Source organism: Pelodiscus sinensis, chromosome 3 (genome assembly GCF_052426305.1).
Source record: "Pelodiscus sinensis isolate ZL-2025 chromosome 3, ASM5242630v1, whole genome shotgun sequence".
Classification (NCBI taxonomy): domain Eukaryota; kingdom Metazoa; phylum Chordata; order Testudines; family Trionychidae; genus Pelodiscus; species Pelodiscus sinensis.
Genome location: NC_143054.1, coordinates 188,558,204 through 188,580,140, shown reverse-complemented (window position 1 = coordinate 188,580,140; position 21,937 = coordinate 188,558,204). Strand labels below are relative to the sequence as shown.

The window sequence follows — 21,937 nt, the reverse complement described above, 5'->3', positions numbered from 1 at the left end:
GAAACTTGACACAATCATGTCATTTCTCTGTGTCAAAAGGGCAATGCCATAAAAATACATTTTCAATTGCTAAAAAAAAAAAATAAATAAAAATCTAAGTACACAGTTCATATCAGGAAGCATTCTTTAAATGTCAATTATAATCATTCTGTTAGCTTATTTTTATTGGCACTGGGTAAAATTTTCAAAACCAGCAATGGAACTAGGATCCTTAATCACTTAGGTGTTTTCAAAAACAGTAGTCAATGACAATTTATTGTTGTGAGGTTGGTTGCTCTTAAAAGGATCTTCAGTATAGAGTTATGTACTATATTGGTTTAATTGAATAATTGTAGTAACTAATATAACTCTTTATAGCTTTAATTTACTTTTAAAACTGTCATTAGTTCACTGCTGAATTTGGGGTTAGCTAATAAAACTTATAAAAACAGAATAAACTTCACATTTATGGACTAAGGCCTCAATCCTACTCTGAGATCACCGCAGGATCAGGGCTTGTGCATAAGCAATAAGCTTCAAACAAATTCTTAGAACTATTTGACAAGTGTTTAATATAATCAATGTAAGCATTGCATTTTACACATCTTTCACACAATATAGTAAAATAATCAAAACTCTACATTGGTGCACTTAAAATGCACATACTACATAGGCCTGCACAGTAAGCATATGTTTACTGATGACAGTAATTTACACACTACAACAGCAAAACCAGAAGAGATTCAATCTCAGTGGCTCTGAAGCAAGGAGCTTTCAAGTTCTGCTGGCAAAGCAGTTTATTAAACCCACAAGCTCAATAGCTGCATGGCAATGGGCTTAAAAGCTCTGCAAGCTAAGTAGCACAAGGTTATTTCTCTCCTCGCCCTTTTGCTGCTAAAATAATCCCAGGAGATTGAATACAAAAAGCTGTGTTAATGAAACTACAGCTGCCCCGTTAAAAATTAGAAAGTCAGGAAATGGAATATTTAAGGTTCCAACAGAAACGGGAGCAAAAGGCTTTTGAAAAACCCAGAAAAGTATAAATAGACTGACATTTAATTTTTTCCCTGTACAAAAGCTAAGTCAGCCAGACTAGCCTGCTCACCCCCCAGACAATGGGAAAGTAAAGGGATTGGAGACATATGGGGCCTGGCTCCATCTTGCTGAGCCTCTGTTTACATTCCCTCCTCCCCAACATGTATGTGCCCACAGTGTCACATCCCTGCTTGCCATTTGGTCAAGATCACTGTGATGGGCCTAGAAGGATTAAGATCACATACAGGGCCTAGAAGGGCTAAGATGGCTAGCTGGTCCAATTAACTGCCCGGGCTGCATCTGGAGGAGACAGGAAGCAGTGATTAAGTACAAAAGGCTCATCTGAGCAGGAAGAGGCAGGATTTATATAAACCAAAACCCAGGCAACAGAGGGGGCTGAAGAGAAGGAGCCGTCCGTCACTCGCTAGAAGTAGGGAGAGATGGCTAAGGCTACTGACTGGTTACTCCCTGGGAAGAGGGAATGTGGCTTGGCAAGATCAGAAAAGGACAAGAACCAGAAAGGTACGCAAGGCTTAAGAAAAAGAGCACTGAAGTATGGTGTAGATCAATTGTTGGCTATTAATGAGGGAGCTTCTTAAATTGGGACTCGGTCCAGTGTTGCCTCTAAGATTTTCTAATGATGAGTTTAGTGACTTTTGGCTTGTGCACCAATATTGAGGTCTGGTATTTTGGCTTGTGTACCAATATTGATATGTGCACGCTGGTTTTGATGCATGCCACCCTGGCACCTAATTTATTAACACACATATTCCCGGCCGATGGAGTAGACCCCACCCCCAATGAGGCAGGTCCCGTTCTCCCCCTCCCCCGTGGCATCCTCAGCTACCGGAGCAGGCCTCCCTCCCCACCACGCTGCTGTGGCAGGTCCCGCCCCAGTGGCTCTCTCACTATGCTGTCTCAGCCGGCCCCCCCCTGCTGTAGCAGTCACCTGCCATGCATATGCTGTTGCCCAGCTCTCCAGAGGTGAGCACTTGGAAGAGGGGAAAGTGATCAGGAATAGTAAACACTGATTCACCAAGGGCTAGACGTGCCTGACCAATCTGATTAGCTTCTATGATGAGGTAACTGGCTCTGTGGATATGGGCAAGCCAGTGGATGTGATATACCTTGACTTGAGCAAAGCTTTTGATACGGTCTCCCACAATATTCTTGCGAGCAAGTTAATGAAGTATGGATTGGATAAATAGAGTGAAAGAGGGACAGAAATCTGGCTAGACTGTTGGGCCCAATGGGTAGTGATTTATGGCTCGATGTCAGGATGGCGGTCAGTTTCTAGCGGAGTGCCCCAAGGATCAGTTCTAGGGCCGGTTTTGTTCAACATCTTTATTAATGACCTGGATGAGGGGATGGATTGCACCCTCAGCAAGTTTACAGATGACACTAAGCTAGGGGGAAAGGTAGATATGTTGGAGGGCAGGGATAGGGTCCAGAGTGACCTAGGCAGATTAGAGGACTGGACCAAAAGAAATCTGATGAGGTTCAACAAGGACAAGTGTAGAGTCCTGCACTTGGGAGGGAAGAATCCCAAGCATTGTTACAGGCTGGGGACTCCACGAGGAGTAACGGTAGTTCGAACTAGGAAGCCTAGTTCGAACTACCTAGTTCGTGCCCCGTGTAGCCGCGCTGCATGGGGTTCGAACCAGCGGGGTTTTAAAAATGGCGGCGCCCCGCTTATGCAAATGAAGCCCAGGAAATTCAAATCCCGGGCTTCATTTGCAAGTGCGGTATGCCTACATTACCCTCCTAGTTCGAACTAGGAGGGTAGTGTAGACATACCCTGGCTAAGTAGCAGTTCTGCAGAAAAGGCCTTTGGGATTACAGTGGATGAGAAGCTGGATATGAGTCAACAGTGTGCCCTTGTAACCAAGAAGGCTAATGGCATATTAGGTTGCCTTAGGAGGAGCATTGCCAGCAGATCTAGAGAAGTGATTATTTCCCTTTATTCAACTCTGGTGAGGCCACAACGGGAGTACTGCGTCCAGTTCTGGGCCCCCCACTATAGAAAGGATGTAGACGCACTGGAGAGGGTCCAGCGGAGGGCGACCAAAATGATTAGGGGGCTGGAGCACATGACCTATGAGGAGAGGCTGAGGGATTTGGGCTTATTTAGTCTTCAGAAGCGAAGAGTGAGAGGGGATTTGACAGCAGCCTTCAACTTCCTGAAGGGAGGTTCCAAAGTGGACAGAGAGGACTATTGTTTTCAATAGTGACAAATGGCAGAAAAGGAGCAATGGTCTCACATTGCAATGGGGGAGGTCTAGGTTGGATATCAGGAAAAACTATTTCACTGGGAGGGTGGTGAAGCACTGGAATGGGTTACCTGGGCAGGTGGTGGAATCTCCATCCCCAGAAGTTTTTAAGTCTCAGCTTGACAAAGCCCTGGCTGGGTTGATTTAGTTGGGATTGGGTCCTGCTTTAGGCAGGGGTCTGGACTTGTCCTCCTGAAGTCTCTTTCAGCTCTATGATAGGTGGGCGGGAAAAGAATTTTTTTGTGTATGGCCACACAGGTGCACACCTTAGCAGGAACACTGACTGGGTCTCCCACCAGCTGCTAAAAATGAGTCAGTGAGCAGGACGACTTCCTGAGCCCATTTACCAAGAAGGACTATGATGTCCCTGAAGGGGAGAAACACATATAGGCTATGTCTAGACTGCAAGCCTCTTTCGAAAGAGGCTTTTTCGAAAGATACTTTTGAAAAAGCCTCTTTCGAAAAAGAGCGTCTAGACTGCAAGCGGAACTTTCGAAAAAGCAAGCCGCTTTTTCGAAAGGCAGTCTGGATGCTCTCTTTTGAAAAACCCCTGTTTGCATTCAAGAACGCCTTTTTTCGAAAGCACTTTCGAAAAAAGGCGTTCTTCCTCGTAAAATGAGGTTTACCACCGTCGAAAGAAAAGCTGCATTCTTTCGATTTAATTTCGAAAGAACGCGGCTGCAGTCTAGACGCAGGTGAAGTTTTTTCGGAAAAAGGCTACTTTTTCGGAAAAAAACCCTGAGTCTGGACACAGCCATAGTGACCTGGCTGGAGGACCAAGTCATGAAGAGGAGGCTGTGGCTCCTGGAGTGAGACGGAATCACTGGAGAGAGGATTTAGCTTCAGCTCAGGTACTTCTGCTGACTAGTACACCTCACAAGGAGAAAGGTTTCTTCCATTTATACTTGCCTAGTACCATAAATGCACATGACACTTGACGACATAAGACCACCTCTGCCTAGGTGAACTAAGACTGTAAGTTAACAAAAGGAGATGACACATAAGAAGAGCTCAGGAAGATGATTAAAACAATAAAAACATATTGTTGCTTGAATGAGCAGTTCATGCATCTTCAGTATTGTTATATTTTAATATGACCATAAATATGACAATTTATCTACCTTCCTGAGGAAGTTTCCAGAAGGGCCTTTCAACACACTTCTAGGATACTTGGGGGGGGGGGGGGGGGAGCCCTGTTTTTTGTATAAGTTAATATCAAAGATTTAAATAAAGCTAGGTGTTCATATATAATGTGAGGTTCAAAAAATCTGAGGGGGCTTTATTAGTATACAAAGTGCTTTATAAGAAAAGCTTATAACAATAATTTCATAGTGTGTAGCTCCTTAATTTAATATGAATAAAATCATTTGGCAGTTTATATCCCAGCATGCCAAGAAAAAAAAAGTTTTACATCTGTGCATCAGAACCACTGAGCTCTTTCAGTAACATTTTCTACTCTGAGTCAGAAATAATTCTTATAATCATAGAAAAACAGTAGAGAAAGGTCTATTAATAATCACAGTTGGCAATGACCTTAGGTCCTGTCAAACAAGAGTACCCTAATCTGTCAGACAAAGGCTTCTGATAAGTGGAGGTCATTGACCTGAGAAATGAAGAGGTGGTATCCCAGGAACATATAACTATTATTCACCGTACGGAAAAAGTCTTTCCTCTAGAAGGTTAGATTGATAAAACATAGACAATACCATTACTACAGAAACACTTCCCTGAAGGTTATAAAATGCAATTTTTATTGTTGGAGACATAAGGCAATTTGAAATTCCATAGAGAACCCCTACAATAACCGTGCCTATTCCTTTTACCCAGGGTTAGCAGACTTACTCATGGAATGTTCCGTGACCGTGCAGTACATCATAGCCAATTCATATGTATGGATGAAATAAAGGGGGTCACAGGCTATTCTGTCTTCTCCTGAAGGCACAGATTTACACTATACATTCAGCACCTTCAAACCTGGATATTCTATAGCCAACCAATCATGCAAAAGTATAAAGACAGGCTGGCTGAAGATAAGGATGTTAAAATGCGGTTAATTGACTAGCCAATGGAATTTCCGTCAACTAGTCGATAGGCACTTCAACATTCCTCCTTTGAAATATACAAGAGCCCCCACTGGAGCTGTGTCTCACTGCCACTTTGAAGTACCCCTTTCCCGCCCCTGGCCCCTCGCTGCCTCTATCTCATAGGGGGCAGCTCCCCCTCCCTGCCTCTGTCTCATAGAGGCAGCAAAAGGGAGGGATATCGACGAGTCAAAAGACTATCCCGATAAGCAAATGCTTATCCGATGGTCGACTAGTCTTTTACATCCCTAGTTGAAGAGGAAGATGCACAAGGGAAGGGCTAGCTTAATCACTGCTCGAAATGCTTTGAAAATAAATATAAGAAACAGTGATTTTAGTGTGTGCATGTGCTCAGCTACTGCACGTTATAAGATGAAGTTACAAAAATATTGTAGGGAATAGACAATCCCAACTTCCCAGGGAAGAAACAATATAGGAATCATATAAATATATAAAAAAGTGATTTTATAAAAAGTAAATAGCTTCAGTTTTGGAGTGTTTCTGTCAACATTCCTCATGTCTTCATATTTTAATTAAAATAGGTATTTCATATTTTAATGGATCCTGCATATTTGTAAAGATGCACATTAGCAAAAAGAAGAAATCCATTAATTTAGCCATTCAGTACTTCCCTGAATAACAGTTAGAGGAACAGTGAGAAAAGAAGTCCTCACTGACTGACAGCGTCTCTCCCTCAGCAAGGTCTACATTGGAAACAATAGGCCAGATCATGTCAGTACATTGGGATCTACAAGAAAGGAAAGCATCCTGAATGCTTATTACTGGACACCCAGACCTTGGGTTTAGGCATGGAGAGAGAAACAAGGACTTACTAACTGTCCTTCTGTGCTCACATTCCATCAACCTGTTTTTTGGGCACCAGTCAGGGAATAATCCAAATGGAACCCTTTGAGGAGGTGGGCTGAGCTCAAAGGGAGACCTTCCTGCCACACCCATCCCAGGAAGGCAGCAATGGAAGGATCCTCCAAGCAGGCTACCATGTCTGCACAGGAAGCAACCAACCAGAGCCCATGAGGCTATATAAAAACGAGTGGCAGAATATATCAAGGAGAATTGGTAAGAGCAGTTGGGCTGAGCTGCTATTAGGACCTGGGAGGAGACTGATTGGATGCCCAGCTGCCTGAAGGAACTATAGCATAACCCCAGCAAACTGTGGGCAGGAACTTGGAGAATAAGAGGCTTTTGTTTGGCTGCTTGGACTGAGTAAGGATTAAGCCTCCTGGGGAGGGCCTCAGGAGAACAGTGCCCCCAAGGTAATTAAAGAATCAATGTAAAAAAAAATTGAGACTGTTTAAAACTATTATGAAGACTTAATACAATACATAGAGTTAATACCAATGTACGGTATTGCCTGTAGCACTTAAAATCTCACACTGGTGCATGCCGCTTTGGTCTTAAAATTTCCATGGAATGCATTTCAATCTGATAAATTTTTATGAAAATCTATTTATTAATCTAATTTTTAATGTGTTGCTAAGTAAAATAATATACTGCATATTTTGAGATGGCAGGACATTAAGCAGCTTCTCTTTCTGAAATGTGAGACATTCTGCCATTCCAATAAATCAGTTTTTCAACACATTCCTTTTGGGAATTCACTGGCAGTAACACAAAATGCAAGATCGACAAATTATTAAAATACTGATATAGTAATTCAAGTGAAGTAACTAATCAAGTTTACTTCTAAAAGCAGGGCACTGTATATATTAAGCATGTACACAATATTTTTTGTGTTTATAATAAATAATTTAGAGTTGGAAGGTGAACTACATGAAATAATTAAATTCAAATAGATTTTTATGCAGCTGCTTTTTGGAACTGAATTTATTTGGAATAATTCATGGATGCAACTTTTCCAAACTTTAAATTTAAGCACTTGTTTAATAATTCAATGACAACTTATGTCAGTGAGAGATCAGCAGGAATTTAAGAGTGATTTTCAATTAGTTAAACTGAGAGTGCTCTTTTTTGACATTGCAAACTAAATTTGAAAGTATTTAAAAGATATTTAAATAAAGGTAAAATATAGAAATCACCTATTTAATGTAAGCATTGCTATTAATGAAAAAAATAAAAATATAAAAACCAAACAGTGCCTGGCTGCACACATTCCATGCTGGTTACCTCATGTTAAGTTTTGGTAAGCAAGTTTATTTCCCTACCCCCACCCTCAACCTTGCTTTCTTAAATAAACATGTTTGACACAAGAGTACTGTGTGCGGACATGCTGACAATTAGAAATCAAGCACAGATGTAAACAAACATCCCTTTTACCCATAAATTGGTCTCTTAATATTTGCAGTACTGAAAGTTGCTAAATAGAATTAGTCCCCACTGTGTCAGGTGAAAACCCCCCACACACAAGATGACATAGTTGCTGCCCCAAGATACGTTAAAATCTAGAAATTATCTATTGCTATAGACAAATGGAAAGCTGTCTCATTATCTTAGTAACTAAATAAATATTAAAATATATTGATAAAATTATTGTACCATTCTTTAGAAACAAATATGATTATGCAGGTTCTCTTAAATAATATATTTTATTGCAAAAATCATCACTAAGCTGCCCTCTTTTTTTTGCAAAAATTATCACTGTGCTGCTTTAAGAAAATATCTCATACTTCAAGAAAACGTAAAGTCCCATGAGAAATGGCAATGACTAATATACTGGGGCTGATCATCAGTGAAAATAGTTAAGAAGGGAACAAGTACAACATACAAGTCAGTTTATGTTAACATCATCCACATGGTTAAACAAGTATTTCATTTATAAAATTTTGGACCAGTCCCCAAAATTTTACTGGCTATATGTATCAAAATGGAAAGTGTCAGCAACAAAGCAGATTTGAGAATATTGACCTTGTGAGTATGATGATGGGAAGGAGCTAGAGAGAAGAGGAAAATTGCTTTATATTGCAAACATATATTTGCCAGAGAAGAGATAATTACTTACATGAAATTATTATTCCCCAAAGATACATAAATATATTGCAGCTCAATACTGGTAAGAAACTACCTCTACGCTGGTCGGAAGCTCACAAATGTCTAAGCTGTAAGCTCCAGCAGGGGGCCTCGCTTGCCACCCTGTAGTGGAGTTGCAGTGACACCTAGTGCTTCCGATTATCACTGCATTTAAAATGAAAAGTGGAAATTTGTGAAATTTGGAAAAATAATAATTAAAAATAATTCCACTCTGAGAGCAGGTAAGTGGTGGTCAGTCTGGTTACACCTTAACGTTAAATACAGGTAGGTGATTATCTCTTATCCAAAGATGCATGTTGTATTATATTGCTACGCAAAGTGCCATCTTGTAACAAAACATAAGTACACGATACAAAGACAAAGACATACTGCAAGGGAAAACATATGTTAAATAACATTTAAAATGTAAAGGAAAGAGAAAGCTAAGATTTCTTAAAAATTTGTACAGCAAAATCAGGAGGTGGCAAGAGAACTGAGATATTTCTAAACCAGAAGTTCTGTAACACCAGCAAGCCTGCCTTTGATTTTTGTTCAGGCAGTGATCAAACAATAATGTTGCTTTGAGAGCAAAAGTCTCTTCCTGAATCTGATAATTACACATTGCATTGAAGACAGTCTCCCTTATTCGGCTATGGAATGTAATGTCAGGGAAGATGTCTGTAACCCAGACTCAGATAAAAACTATTGAAACATGGAGTTTGTTTCTGGAGGCTGGTAGGAGGTGCATGTAGATCACTCTGTAAAGCTCCTTTCTATTTAAAATTGGATGCCCGGTTGGTAGATTTTTGAGCAGCTAAGAGGACTTAAGACATCAAACCTTGCACCTCTACTCTCATCAACTATGCCAGGATAATGGGAATCCCAGGCTTGGATTTAGATAGGGGAGATCTGGCTTGGCATGGTGAGATACAGCAAGACAGTCTGGGCATGCCTAAACTACATGTCTCTGCTGACAGAGGCATGTAAACTAGGCTACCCGACATATTCAAAGAAGCCGGGATTTAAATATCCCCACCTCATTAAAATAAACCTGGACGCCGCACTGTGCCGGCTCAGCTGACTGTCGGCACAGCACGTGAGTCAAGATGCGGATTGGTTGACAGGGGAAGCCTTTGTCGACCACTCCTGTAAACCTTGTTTCATGAGGCATAAGTGAGTGGTCGACAAAGGCTTCCCCTGTCAACCAATCCGCATCTTGACTCGCGTGCTGTGCCGACAGTCAGCTGAGCCGGCACAGCACGGCGGCCATGTTTATTTTAATGAAGCCAGGGATATTTAAATTCCAGCTTCTTTGACTATGTCGGGTAGTCTAGTTTACATGCCTCTGTTGGCAGAGACATGTAGTCTAGACATACCCTCTAATGGAACCTGGCACTGCCATCAATCACAGGGCTGACATTTGTATTATGCAACAGGAAGTCATTAGACTCTCCTAAGAGCTTCGTCTCCTGAGCTTGTTCAGAACCTTTGCTACTAGAAATACCAGAGGAAGTCATATGTGAACTTTTATAATCTATTTTTAATAAGCATTCATTTCTAATCTAGTCTATGGTGATTCCGGCTTTGGCATTTACAGGAATGATTATTATTTCATCTGATCAAAAGATCAACAATTGTGTCTATTAGAAGAGCTAATCTGTGATAGTGTTGTATTTTCCTGTTACACTGTAACTTTCTATGAATTTGGCTTCTATGAGGATCTAGTGTATAACTGTGGGACCTATCACATCAAACCTGCACTCACACAGACCTGGCTGACACAGGAGTCAACGCATACAATTAGGTATGTGACTTGAGAAGAGACTGGCTTAGAAATTTTTGGATGGAACTTTTTTTCTCTTGGAAATTCTGATTTGTCAAAAGTGACATTTCTGCTAAACTTTTTGAGCTCAACAAAATTTCAATAAAATTGATATATAGCATTTTGATAAGGTTGAAGTGAGAACATTTTGAATTTCTATTTTGAAACTAATTTTCACTTCAATTATTTTATTTTTTATAATATACTACAATATAAACTAACACCACCAGAAACAAAGTTTTAAATTATATTTTGGCGGAAATTTAATTGAAGAAGGAACAATTTATTATTGAAATTATGGAAATTCCTACAAAATGGACAAATGTGTGTTCCTATCTGGGTCCAATTTAGACTTGCAGCCTCAAAGCCCTCCAAATGGTTTAGTTTTTCTATTCACAGGAAACGCCAAGGGAAGGAAAGTGAGCCTTCCGGAGCTCATCCCAGGCAAGACCATAGTAATTCCTATTATGTGGTCCACCCTAAAATAAACCAAGCATGTTTGCCTGAAATGTGGCTCACACAGGGATATTCCTGAAGCTGTTGGGATGCTTTTTTATGACAATGGGGGAGTGGGGAGGGTTAAAAATAAAATGTTAAAAGTGAAGACTAGACTGTTATAACAACACTCTGTGTTGAACAAATGCACTGAGACACTATTCCTCAACAAAGTCTTAGTACTCAAAACCTTATACGTTAAATCTCATATGTTACAGCAACCTGCAAGGCACTATTATAAAAGGAACAATGAGAAGTTGCCAGGATGACTCAATGAGACAACAGCTGTGTTGCAAGTGAACTTCAGAGAAAAGCACAGCAATTCCCATGCAGCTCCAAGAAGGAATTAACAGTTTGTGGCAACATGATTTGTTGACAAGACAATGGCTACCTTATGAGACTTAGTGAATTTGAAACTTCAAACTATGTGCAGAGTCCTATACAAGGAACACAGATCTGAGAACAAGGAGCTACAACAGCATGTATATTTGGAAAACCTCTTTCTTTTCAAACCTCATTCCCACTTTAGCCTTCAAAACAAGAATCCCAGTGACTTACCTCTGGGTATTTTAACTTTAAAGTTTTATGCATTTCTCGAAAACGACTATACCGCCTAAATACTGCCCAGGTCTCATCCAGGACTGTTATCTATTCACCAGAGAACAAAAACAAAACAAAAAAACAGCGTGTCATTAAAAGAATCCAGCAAATGGAATTGCCATATAAAGCAGACGACATTCGCTCCCATACATGATGTGATGGACAGGAGGACTGCTGGCCTTTTCAGAACATCCCAGCATTCGATGACTAAAGGGTTAAGCTCAGGTAGCTAGGGGGTGTTTGCACCAATGGGAGAAAGTGTTGAGATCTGCCTTGGAAGATATACCTGCCTGCTGTTCTTCTTTGCATGAGTTTTAAGCCAGGAGTTGGGAAATAAAGATGAATTGAACGAGGCAGAACTACCATGCCTACAAAGAACACTAGGCATGGAAATGGATTGGACCTTGAAGCATGGATCATAAGTACATAGGGAAATTTCTATTTAGACACGATCAGGTTATTTTCTTTGTTTTGTTGTTTGGATAAAATTTTCTGTGCTACGTTCATGTGCCCTTCTTCCTTCCCCATACGCTGTACTTTAAGCTGTATCTCAAGGATAGAATTTTCTCTGTGTTTTTAAATTTTTCTTTTCTCAGTTGCTTTAAAACACCTAGCAACCAAGTATGCTTTATGAAGTATATCTTTTTGTTTTGTTTAATAAAATCACAGTTTTTAAGGCGGTAATTTGATTCTTGTGTCCTAGAAGGTAATAGGAGGTCTGTGTATGCATGCCTAAAATTAAGAAGTCAGCTATCAGAGATTACCGCTTGCTTTCTCTTTTTATTCAGGATCTTGTTTGAGAAGAGCTTGGGTTCCTCTCTGGGAGAAGTTCCAAGTGCTTCCCGGACTGAAGAAGAAAGGGGTTTTTCACTTGATGGTGGCAGCCTATCTTCCAACCAGGAAATCTGTGATCTTGGGAAGGTTTTAATCAAAAACCTACAGAGGCAAGGTATTTTTAAGGTCTTATGCGGGTCCCCACCTTCTGCACTCAGAGTGCCAGAATAGGGAACAGCTTTCACACACGACACTAAATATTTTGATAAATATTAATGCTTTATGTTTAATTTGTTACAGTGGCAGAATGTATTGGGGAAAACACCACAACTGGCTTTTGACAAAAAAAAAATTAATTAAATTACACAGCCAAACCAGCTTTAGCCATATTTGTTCAGTAACAGAGACTGAACACTTTTATTGCATTTTCAGAGCGATTTTACAGATCTGTAGGCATGTAAAAATATCCCCTCAAAATCTTTCATTGTGCAGTTAATGCCTTTAGACACCAAAATAATTATTTAAAATGAATGAGTGGGATAATCCATTACATGACAGAACACAGCATTTGATTTGTGTCTCTATACATGTATATATTGAGCACACACACTCTCATGCCATAATTTGTGTGTATTTAACATCTGTAAACTACATTTTAAATGGTCATGTAATTTTCTAGGCTTCAATTGAATATATTTCTTCAAAATGCAATGGACTCTGTGCTCATATGGGTTTGCACCTTGCTCATATGAGTAGTTTCACTGAAGCCAACATTATATTTCTTAAATAGGTTCTTATCAGTGTCACTAAGCGAGGAGGGGAGGGGAGAACCAATCCTATTGTGAATGGGAATACCCGAACTCCCTGTTTCAACTGAGAAATTCTTTTACAAAGTAAGTTTTTCATTCTGTGAAATTAGTAGAATTGATAGCGATTCCAAATTCTTAACCTATATACACAGCTAGTGCCTTAAATGAAATCTATTAAAGTGGTTCCTAAGAGTTACAGCTAGGGCCCTACCAAATCCATAGTTCACTCTGGTCAATTTCACGCAGAACACAAATACACAAAATATGCAGCAGCATTGGCCACCCAAAAATGTGGATCACCTTTAGGCCTTAATGTCCACCCCCCCTCCTCTTCCTATCCCTGGTGCTCTGCTTTCTCCAGAGAGGATCTAATTAACTTAAAAAGTGAAAGCCTGCAAGACCTATTAGCAGACATAGAAACTGTGAGAGCCATTCAGATGGTAATGAAGTAATTTAACAGGCATTTGCCAAGCCCAGGCATCTGCTGTCAGCTTCAGACTTTACTGTGTTAGTTTACAGGACTTCCATTTAAAGTTTCCTTTAAAAATATGTCATTCATGTGTTGCTGAAGATTATAAAATTACATCTATAAAAACTGTCAGCCTCCCGCCCCCCCCCTTATGGAATGCCATTGAGTATAGGGGCACCAGTTTCATGGTATTGCATAGGGCCCCATAAATCATAAGGACAATCCTGATATCGTGGTTCCAGAGTCTTAAAAGACGGCAATTTCACAATTTCCAATGTGTACATCTGTTGTAACCATGGGGGTCCTGCTCCAAAAAGGATTGTGGGAAGTCCCAAAGCTGTTGTAAGGGGTTGCAAGATTACCATACTAATTTCTGTGCTGCCTTTAGAGCTCAGCTGCTAGTCAGGGCCCGTGGAGGATTAAAACATGAGCCCATGGGACCCATACCCAGGGGCCCTGGACAATTTGAAAAATAAGTGCTTCAGTACTGGCAAGAGCCACAAAGTGGAAATTCTGAGCCCCAAAAGGCATTGTGGGAGTTCAAGCCCTGAAATTAGGTGCCCTGATCCATGACTGGACCCTTGGGGGTCGAGGGAGAGAATCCTGGAGCTAAGGTACCCTGAATCCCTGCCAGAGCCTTGAGAGGAGGAGGCAGCAGCCCCGATCCTGGGCAGGAGCCATGAGGAAGGGTAGAAGTTAAGGAGATGAAGTCAGGGAGCAGAAACCTGGAGCTCAGGCAGGAGCTGCAATGGGCAACGTTCCAGGGGACGCGGCAGCCCCCAGTCCAGGTCCCTGAGCCCAGGCAGGAATCAAGAGAGAGGGGATGTAGCAGCTTTGAGCTCAGGTTCAGGAGTTCTAGAGTATATCTAAAATAATTAGTGGTCAGTATTGATCAAGCAATGTGGTTAAAGCATTGGAGAAAAGCAGACAAGACAGCATAATAGGGGAGAGTGAAATGAACTTGGAACAGCAAGACCAGAAGGAGCTTGTGCACTAGTTTATTTGGTCACAGCTAAGTCATTAATACCATATAAATTATGACCCTTTCATTGCCTCGATGTGCACATTACAGTGGCATTACACAGTGATTAAAATATTGCAAAAAATTAAAAAATAAATGTGCAATGTCTAATACCTAGGAACAAGAAGAAAAGGATATATAACAAATTGAACTCAAAATATTCAGTTCTCTTTTTATTAGAGTTAAGAATGTGGGTTTTCTACCACTCTATGCCTTTAATAAGCAAATTCATTACCATTCCCCTTCTTTCAATTTTTTTTTTATAAAATCCATCTTTCATGTCACAAATTTGATCAAATGCTACTGAAACATAATAAACATTTCTGCATGATACATTTCATTTCCTTATAAACAATTCATACTCAATTGCATCTCAATATTTTTTTAATAAATGTTTCAAAGCTTTAAGAATTGCCAGAATGCACTTACAGTATATATTTATTTCAAACTGCAAACAGTGAAAGAAGATTCAACAATTTTACCCTTTCAGTCAAATGGTTTATAATTTACCTAGATGATAAGTAGCTAAGCAAATGTTAAACTATACTAGAATGTCATTCACAATTCAAAAATGATACATGGGATAATAATTAGCAAATGTTTGAACAGCTATTATGCTCAGGTTGTTTTACTGTTTGTTTAAATTATCTACCTCAGAGATAATAACTGAATGGTAAAATTTCACTCTGGGCTGACACACTTAAGCTGACAAGAGCTCAATCCAGAAATTTCAATGGGGGGGGAGGGGAAGAGAGTCTTAGCAGCCCAATGTAAGCAGACCACACTTCTCTTGGAAGAGCCAATGTCAATATGCCAAAAATGTCTGTCATATCTTGTGCTGCATCTGAGAACTGCATAGGTTTTAAGAAAGCAAAGAATTACCTAATTCAAAACTGCCTCAAGATGACCCCACATCTTAATTATCATCTCTCACCTCTATCCATTGAGACTTCATCAAAAGCTCAATGACAGTATTAACTGTCTTGCTTGATGTTGATGGAGTTGAGGTAAGTAGAAAGCAGTACAGAAAAGCTATGTTCCAATGCTGGTTTAAAAAGATGACATTTGATGGGTAAGAAGTGGGGGCTTGCTCTAAGTCCATGGTGTCCAACACACTCGCCACATGTGGCTATTTGGCCAGTTGAGTGTAGCTAGTTGGCTTGAACAATGTGGCTATTTGGCCAACAGTGTGACTAGTTCACTATGGCAGAACTGGTTGGACCCCATGGCTCGAAGTCATATGGCCTCTTTCGCTAGCATCAACCCAGCAGCCAGAGAAAGTGAAAAACTTCAACCCATTTCTATTCTCAAATTCTTTCTTGGTCAGTTGGTTTCTGCCACCCAGTGATACTTTCCCCCTACCCTCAATGCTGGGATTTTATGTGGCTTTATTTCAGTGTGTGGCAAGACCTTAAAATACCCAAAAGCCCTGTAATCTTACTGAATATTCATAACAAGACATATATTAGTACAGGGCAGTCTCTCTCTCTCTCTCTCTCTCTCTCTCCCCGAAAACAATGTAATTTTCTACATCCATTACAGAGGGCCTGATCCAACCGACGTCGTCAAAAGAGTCATTTATTTTTATAGGAATTGGACTGCTCTTCTATGGCCACACAGCCAAGAAAAACTGCAGAACTTCCCCAGAGCAATAACACAAAGTTAATTTGAGCTGGACGAGGCAGGTCATTTTTGTGCTGCTGCAGTTTAAAAAAAATCAATTTTATATCTGAACCATACAGACTATTGGTCCATATGCAGAAAGGTTAAAGGTAAAAATTTCAAAAGCTGACCTACAAAATGGGATTTAATTTCCTGATTCACAATAATGGATTATTTTTTTTAAATTATGGTATGTTTTGCCATAGTTTATTGTAAAATAATTTTATATTTTCACTGTTAGTATCTGTATACAAACAATTGCACATAATATATTTTTCCTATAACATTTTAAACACATTATTAACATTGTGACACTCGCTGCAATGCTAAAAATGGATTTGTGGAAATTAAGCAGCTATTTTTGGAACCCCCATAATCTAGCCAGATAAATATACTTTTACATTATTACAAAACAATAAATGAACATTTGATTATGTAGCCAAAAACTGTAGTTTTAGTTCTGCTCCAGATTCAACAGGGTTATTTTCTTCCTGAAAATCAGGTTTATGGAACGAGGATACGACAGTATAGACTGCTAAATTTTTCTTCTGCTTGGTGACAGAAAGAGTAAATGATCTAATCAACATTTTATCTTGATTTCTTATCAAGGTACTCACAAGGAAACTGTAGACATTGTGTTTAAGACACAGACAACACACACTACTGAAAAAAAGTAACTAAAAATGTACCTTATCCTGAAGCCAACAAGAAGGGAGATTCTAAGGTAGGAAAAGCATAGCTTGTTGAATTATTTTTGTGAAATTACTATGCAGTTATTTTCTCTCTGAAAATTAAGTTTGTCAACTCACCAGATGTGCTCCTTGAAAATAACTTCTGCAAGCTCTAGTTACAGAATTAAGTTATACTATTTTTACTCCTGTTATCATAAAAGAACAGGATTCAGCACTAGAAAACCAGATCAGCTATAATTGAGTGAGCTGAATCCTTCTCTGGTTGATTTGCCATCTGCAGAATTAAGTTTGATGCTATTTTGCAGTACTTTTTCCAGAGTATAATCACCTTTTAGAACATGAGCATCAGCCAAGAGGTCCAAATGGTATAGTAAGTGAAGGAGTTGAAGGAAATTCCATATGGTACTCTGCATGGGTACATCTACACAGCAGCATTATTTCAGAATAACAAAGAGCGGGTCTACACAGCAAGCCATTATTTCAAAATAATGGTGAGCTGGAGGACTTCCAATGCCTGTAACCCTCATTTTATGAGCAGTAAGGAAAGTCAAAAGAACAGTGTTTTTCCTTTGACTTCCTGCTGTGTAGTTAGCGCCAAAAGCCAAGTTAAGCTATTTTGACTTAAGCTATGCAATTGACGTAGCTGAAGTTACATAGCTTAATTCAGCGTTAGCCCTGCTATGTAGACGTAACCCAAGATCTTTTCCTTGGAAAAAGATTCCATCTCCACATTAGTGATAGCACTTCTCAAATGGGACTTTAACATGGTAGGACAGGTGACCTGTTTGGTTTTTGAATCAGTATGTTTTTGATCCAATAATGAGAAAAGCAGAAAATTTTGGTTACCTTTTTGTTTCTGTCACAGGCTATGAACTCAGCATCCGAAGATCTAAAATTCAATCACCCTAAATTATAACAGGACTTACAAGTCTCTCTTTTTTGGAAGACATTTTTTACATTAAATTCTTTGCTCAAGGGTGAACTAGGGATATTTTTACAAATATATGTATATGTATTGCATTTAGGAGGCTCTATGTGAGATTTTCCCTAAATCTATTTTGTATCTATTTTGTGCTAGCAAAAGACATTTTTCACCCTCATTTTTTTATTCTGCTTCTTCAAATTATGGTAATATCAAAGGTGCTGGCCACATTATAATTTAAGTATCTTCTGGTAAAAATGTATGTTACCAAAGATCCACAGCAGCTTGCTTATCTTTAGAACTGTGGTCACCAACCAGTCGATTGTGAGGAGTTCCCAGCCCCCCCTTGCTTCCCCTCATCCCCCAACGAGGAGCCCATGCTGGAGCTACCTCCTGCAAAATGGAGCTAGCGCCAGCTTCCTGTGGCGTGAGGGGAAGGTCCCATGGCTGCGTTCCAGATCTGGCTTCTCAGGGTATGTCTACACTACCCCGCTAGTTCGAACTAGCGGGGTAATGTATGCATACCGCACTTGCTAATGAAGCCCGGGATTTGAATTTCCCGGGCTTCATTAGCATAAGCGGGGAGCCGCCATTTTTAAATCCCCGCTGCTTCGAACCCCGTGTAGCGCGGCTACACGGGGCTCGAACTAGGTAGTTCGGACTAGGGTACCTATTCCGAACTACCGGTACTCCTCGTGAAACGAGGAGTACCGGTAGTTCGGAATAGGACCCTAGTCCGAACTACCTAGTTCGAGCCCCGTGTAGCCGCGCTACACGGGGTTCGAAGCAGCGGGGATTTAAAAATGGCGGCTCCCCGCTTATGCTAATGAAGCCCGGGAAATTCAAATCCCGGGCTTCATTAGCAAGTGCGGTATGCATACATTACCCCGCTAGTTCGAACTAGCGGGGTAGTGTAGACATACCCTCAGGAAGCATGTGCTGCCCCCCCTTTGAAGGAAGGCAGGCATCATGGGAAGGAAGAGAAAACAAGAAAGCACATGTGCCTTCTTGTCTTCTCTTCCTTCCCCATGCTCTGAGGCGGCGGGAGGCCGGGGGAGGGGGGGTAAGATGGTGGCACAGGATCTGGAGCAGCTTTGTCCAGCACTACTCAGAGACCTTCATCCCTGGAGACCCCCAGGTACCGGCTGAGTTGCCCCTGTTCCCTCCGCCTGGCCAGGCCCCCACCAGCACCCTGTCCCCTGTCCAGACCCCCATTTAGCACCCTACTCCTGCCTCCTGGCCAGACACCAACTAGCACTCTGCCGCTGCCCAGACACCCATCAGCACGCTGCTCCTACCCCCTGGCCAGACAACTACCCCCAGTTTGCTCCTGTATCCTATTTTCCACCTAGATTCTGGAGCCCCATCCCTATCTCATTCACTGGCAGCCCTGTTCCACACACTGGATCCCTCATTTTTGGCCCCACAAACTCCACTAACCCTAGAACCCCAGAAGAGTTAATCTGGCCTGAGGCCTTAAACCTCAGTCCTACCTACCCTTTCCCCATGGGGCTGGAGTTCAAGGAGAGAGAGGTGTCTCAGTTGGGGCCACATTAGTGAGGCTTGGGGGCTTGGTTCTTTGCATCTCACTTATGTGGTCCCCGACTGATTTTTCTGTGGCTCAGTAGCCCCAGACCCAAAACAGGTTCCCAGCCACTCTCATAAATAAAGACAATGCTGAAACATTTTGTTGGACATAATATTTTATTTAAAAATGAAGCCTGGCTGCCAAGCCCCCATCTGGCCACAGCATCATAACACTCCTACACCCCCCCACAAACTCCAACCCTGAGCCCCCTGCCCTGAGCCCCCCACAGCCCCAGTCTTCTGCCACCACACTCTTCCCCAATTATCATCTCTAATACCATTAGCTCACAGACATTTACCTGCCCCTCCCCCCCCCCCGCATCCCTCTTCTGTTCTGAAATGTCATTTGTCCTTTTCATGTGTGTTCATTTTTTTAATTGCATCCTTTGGTATATATGGTTGTGACTATTTTCTTCCACTATTTCATCTGAGGAAGTGGGTCTGGCCCACGAAAGCTCATCACCTAATAAACCATCTTGTTAGTCTTTAAAGTGCTACATAGTCCTGTTTTTTGTTTCAGCTACACCAGACTAACACGGCTACATTTCTATCACTATTATACAACTTAATATTACTGATAATTGACATGATGATTAATAATAGCATAAATGGAACACTGTACTCAGAGTTTATTTAATGGGACTTCTGCTGCTGAGGGGTGCAGGAGTCAGGGTGCTCAGGGCAGGCTGTTGGTGTGTGGAGATTCAGGAGATAGGGCAGGGCACAGAGGATGGGAAGCAGAGTATGCTGGGCGCGGGGGGGGGGGGGGGGGGGGGAGAAGAGAGAAGAGGATGCTGGGGTCAATTACCTTATCTGGCCGGAGCTAGGCTGCTACACCAGGACAGCAGTGGCTGGATGAGGTGCTGGGCCAGGATCACCACAGCCAGATCACGGCCTCCCCTCCTACCAGCATTGCAGCAGGAGGACTGCCACCAGCTCTGCCTATGGCCAGATGGGGGCTAGACTGCGGGTCCTGTCCCAGGACCGGAGCCAGGGACAGGACACTGCAGCCAGATGGGGACTTGGCCCCAACTAAGGCCTTGTTGGCCAGGCTGCCCCGGCCAGAGCCCAAGCCAGGCTGTTGCAGGGTTGAGCCACAGAGCACAGCAGCTGGGGACAGACCGCAGCAATCACATGAGGGCTGGAGCTGGGCAGCCACATCCAAATAGAGGTATCTGCCACTGCCGGCCCCTCTCACTATCCCGGCTGGGAGCGCACATATGTCCCTTACAGCCTGCTCTTATGTACTTAAAAAGTTACGTTTTTTAAAATTTTGAATTAATTTTTCACTTTATTTGAAAAAGTTGTGTGTATTTTGGGCATGGCAAAAGAGTCATATTTAGTTCTGTACTGAGCCATATTTGGCTTGACAGCCATAGATTGCTGACCCCTGCTTTAAATGATTTCTACCACCTGAGCACATCGATCTGCCCCTAGAGTCCCAGAGATTCCAGAGCGTCTTTCCTTGCCATTTAATTTAACATCTCCCTTTTTAAAGGATGATCGGGAGTAAATAAGTGTGCTTGAGTTACCTTTCCTATGGTCTCAGAGGGGTAGCTATTTTAGTCTGTAACTTTAAAAACAAATATTTCTGTGGCATATTAAGAGACTAACAAAAATATAAATAGTATTATGAGCTTTCATGGGCAAAATCCACTTCTTCGGATTAGATGGAGTGGGGAAAAAATGGGATCCCAGAATTTATAGCAGAAAAAGAATGGAGAAAGAAAAAAAATACCTGTCAATAGCAGTGCTGGTTCTTATAAGGTTAACTGAGTGGGATGGAAGTGACCCACACTTAGCTTTTGATATAAACGAGGTGTTAAATGTATAGAAGGCTGATTTTATAATGGGCTATCTAGTTAATGTCTCTGTTCAAGACCAGGGAAAGTGTCAAATTTGCATTTGAAGGTTAATTCCACACACTGTATAATTTGCTTATGAAATTCCTTTGTAGAAGAATAGCTATTTTTAAATCCATGTCAGAGTGCTCAGGCAGGTTAAAATGTTCCCGTACAGGTTTGTGTTACCATTCCTGATACCTGACTTGTGTCCATTTATCCTTTGTCGTAGAGACTGTCCAGTTTGGCCAATATACACAGATTTGATAATGGGGTTTATTGCAGGAGCAGGTTCCTGGGTGAGTGTGTCTGAGGTATGGTATGTGGCTGATTAGAAAGACTTTTTTTTGTTAATTTACAGTAATCATTTCTCTCCCACTAACAGTCATCTCTAAAATCCAGAATGGTTTCTGTAGTCAACACAATGAAATAATACATTTCCTTGGGATGATCCTGCTGATTTCTAATGTGTAATATTTTTTAAATGGGCAGTTTTCTTTCACATTGTTATCTACTGCTCTCTGTTTCTGTACTGCTTGCAGCACCACAAGCAGCAGTGAACTCAGTTATATCTACACACTATGGCCAAATGTATTTCAAAATGTTTTCCACCTTTGGAACTCTGATGGCTGGGCAGAGCAAACTAGTAACCATTTACATGTGAACTAAGAGCATTTTTGCTTTTTTCTGTTGCTTGGTAATGGCATACCAAAGAATCATACATGCAAGAAACCCAAACGCGAAAGAAAGGTAACTGAAAAATGCTTACCTTTATCTCAAACTCATAGTGCTCATCTTTTCCCTGCCCGCAAAGGACATAGCGCGGAATGCTAATTTTAATTGGGTCCTTTAAGTCATCTGGATTTGCTCTCAGAGATCGACAGATCATCCGC

The 21,937-nt window shown here is 41.2% G+C and overlaps 1 protein-coding gene across 6 annotated transcripts in view; it reads right to left on the bottom strand.

The window, feature by feature from the left end:
- The window catches only part of KIF16B (kinesin family member 16B), a 234,749-nt gene that overhangs the window by 48,237 nt on the left and 164,575 nt on the right, over nt 1–21,937 (bottom strand). For 4 of the 6 annotated variants that reach the window (XM_075925625.2, XM_075925623.2, XM_075925622.2 and 1 more), the window contains 2 exons: nt 21,814–21,936; nt 11,226–11,315 (listed from right to left, as the gene is read on the bottom strand). In XM_075925625.2, the coding sequence (XP_075781740.1) occupies nt 11,226–11,315; nt 21,814–21,936 (213 nt within the window). The remainder of the gene's footprint in view (nt 1–11,225; nt 11,316–21,813; nt 21,937) is intronic. The other 2 variants (XM_075925627.2, XM_075925626.2) reach the window with 1 other exon arrangement.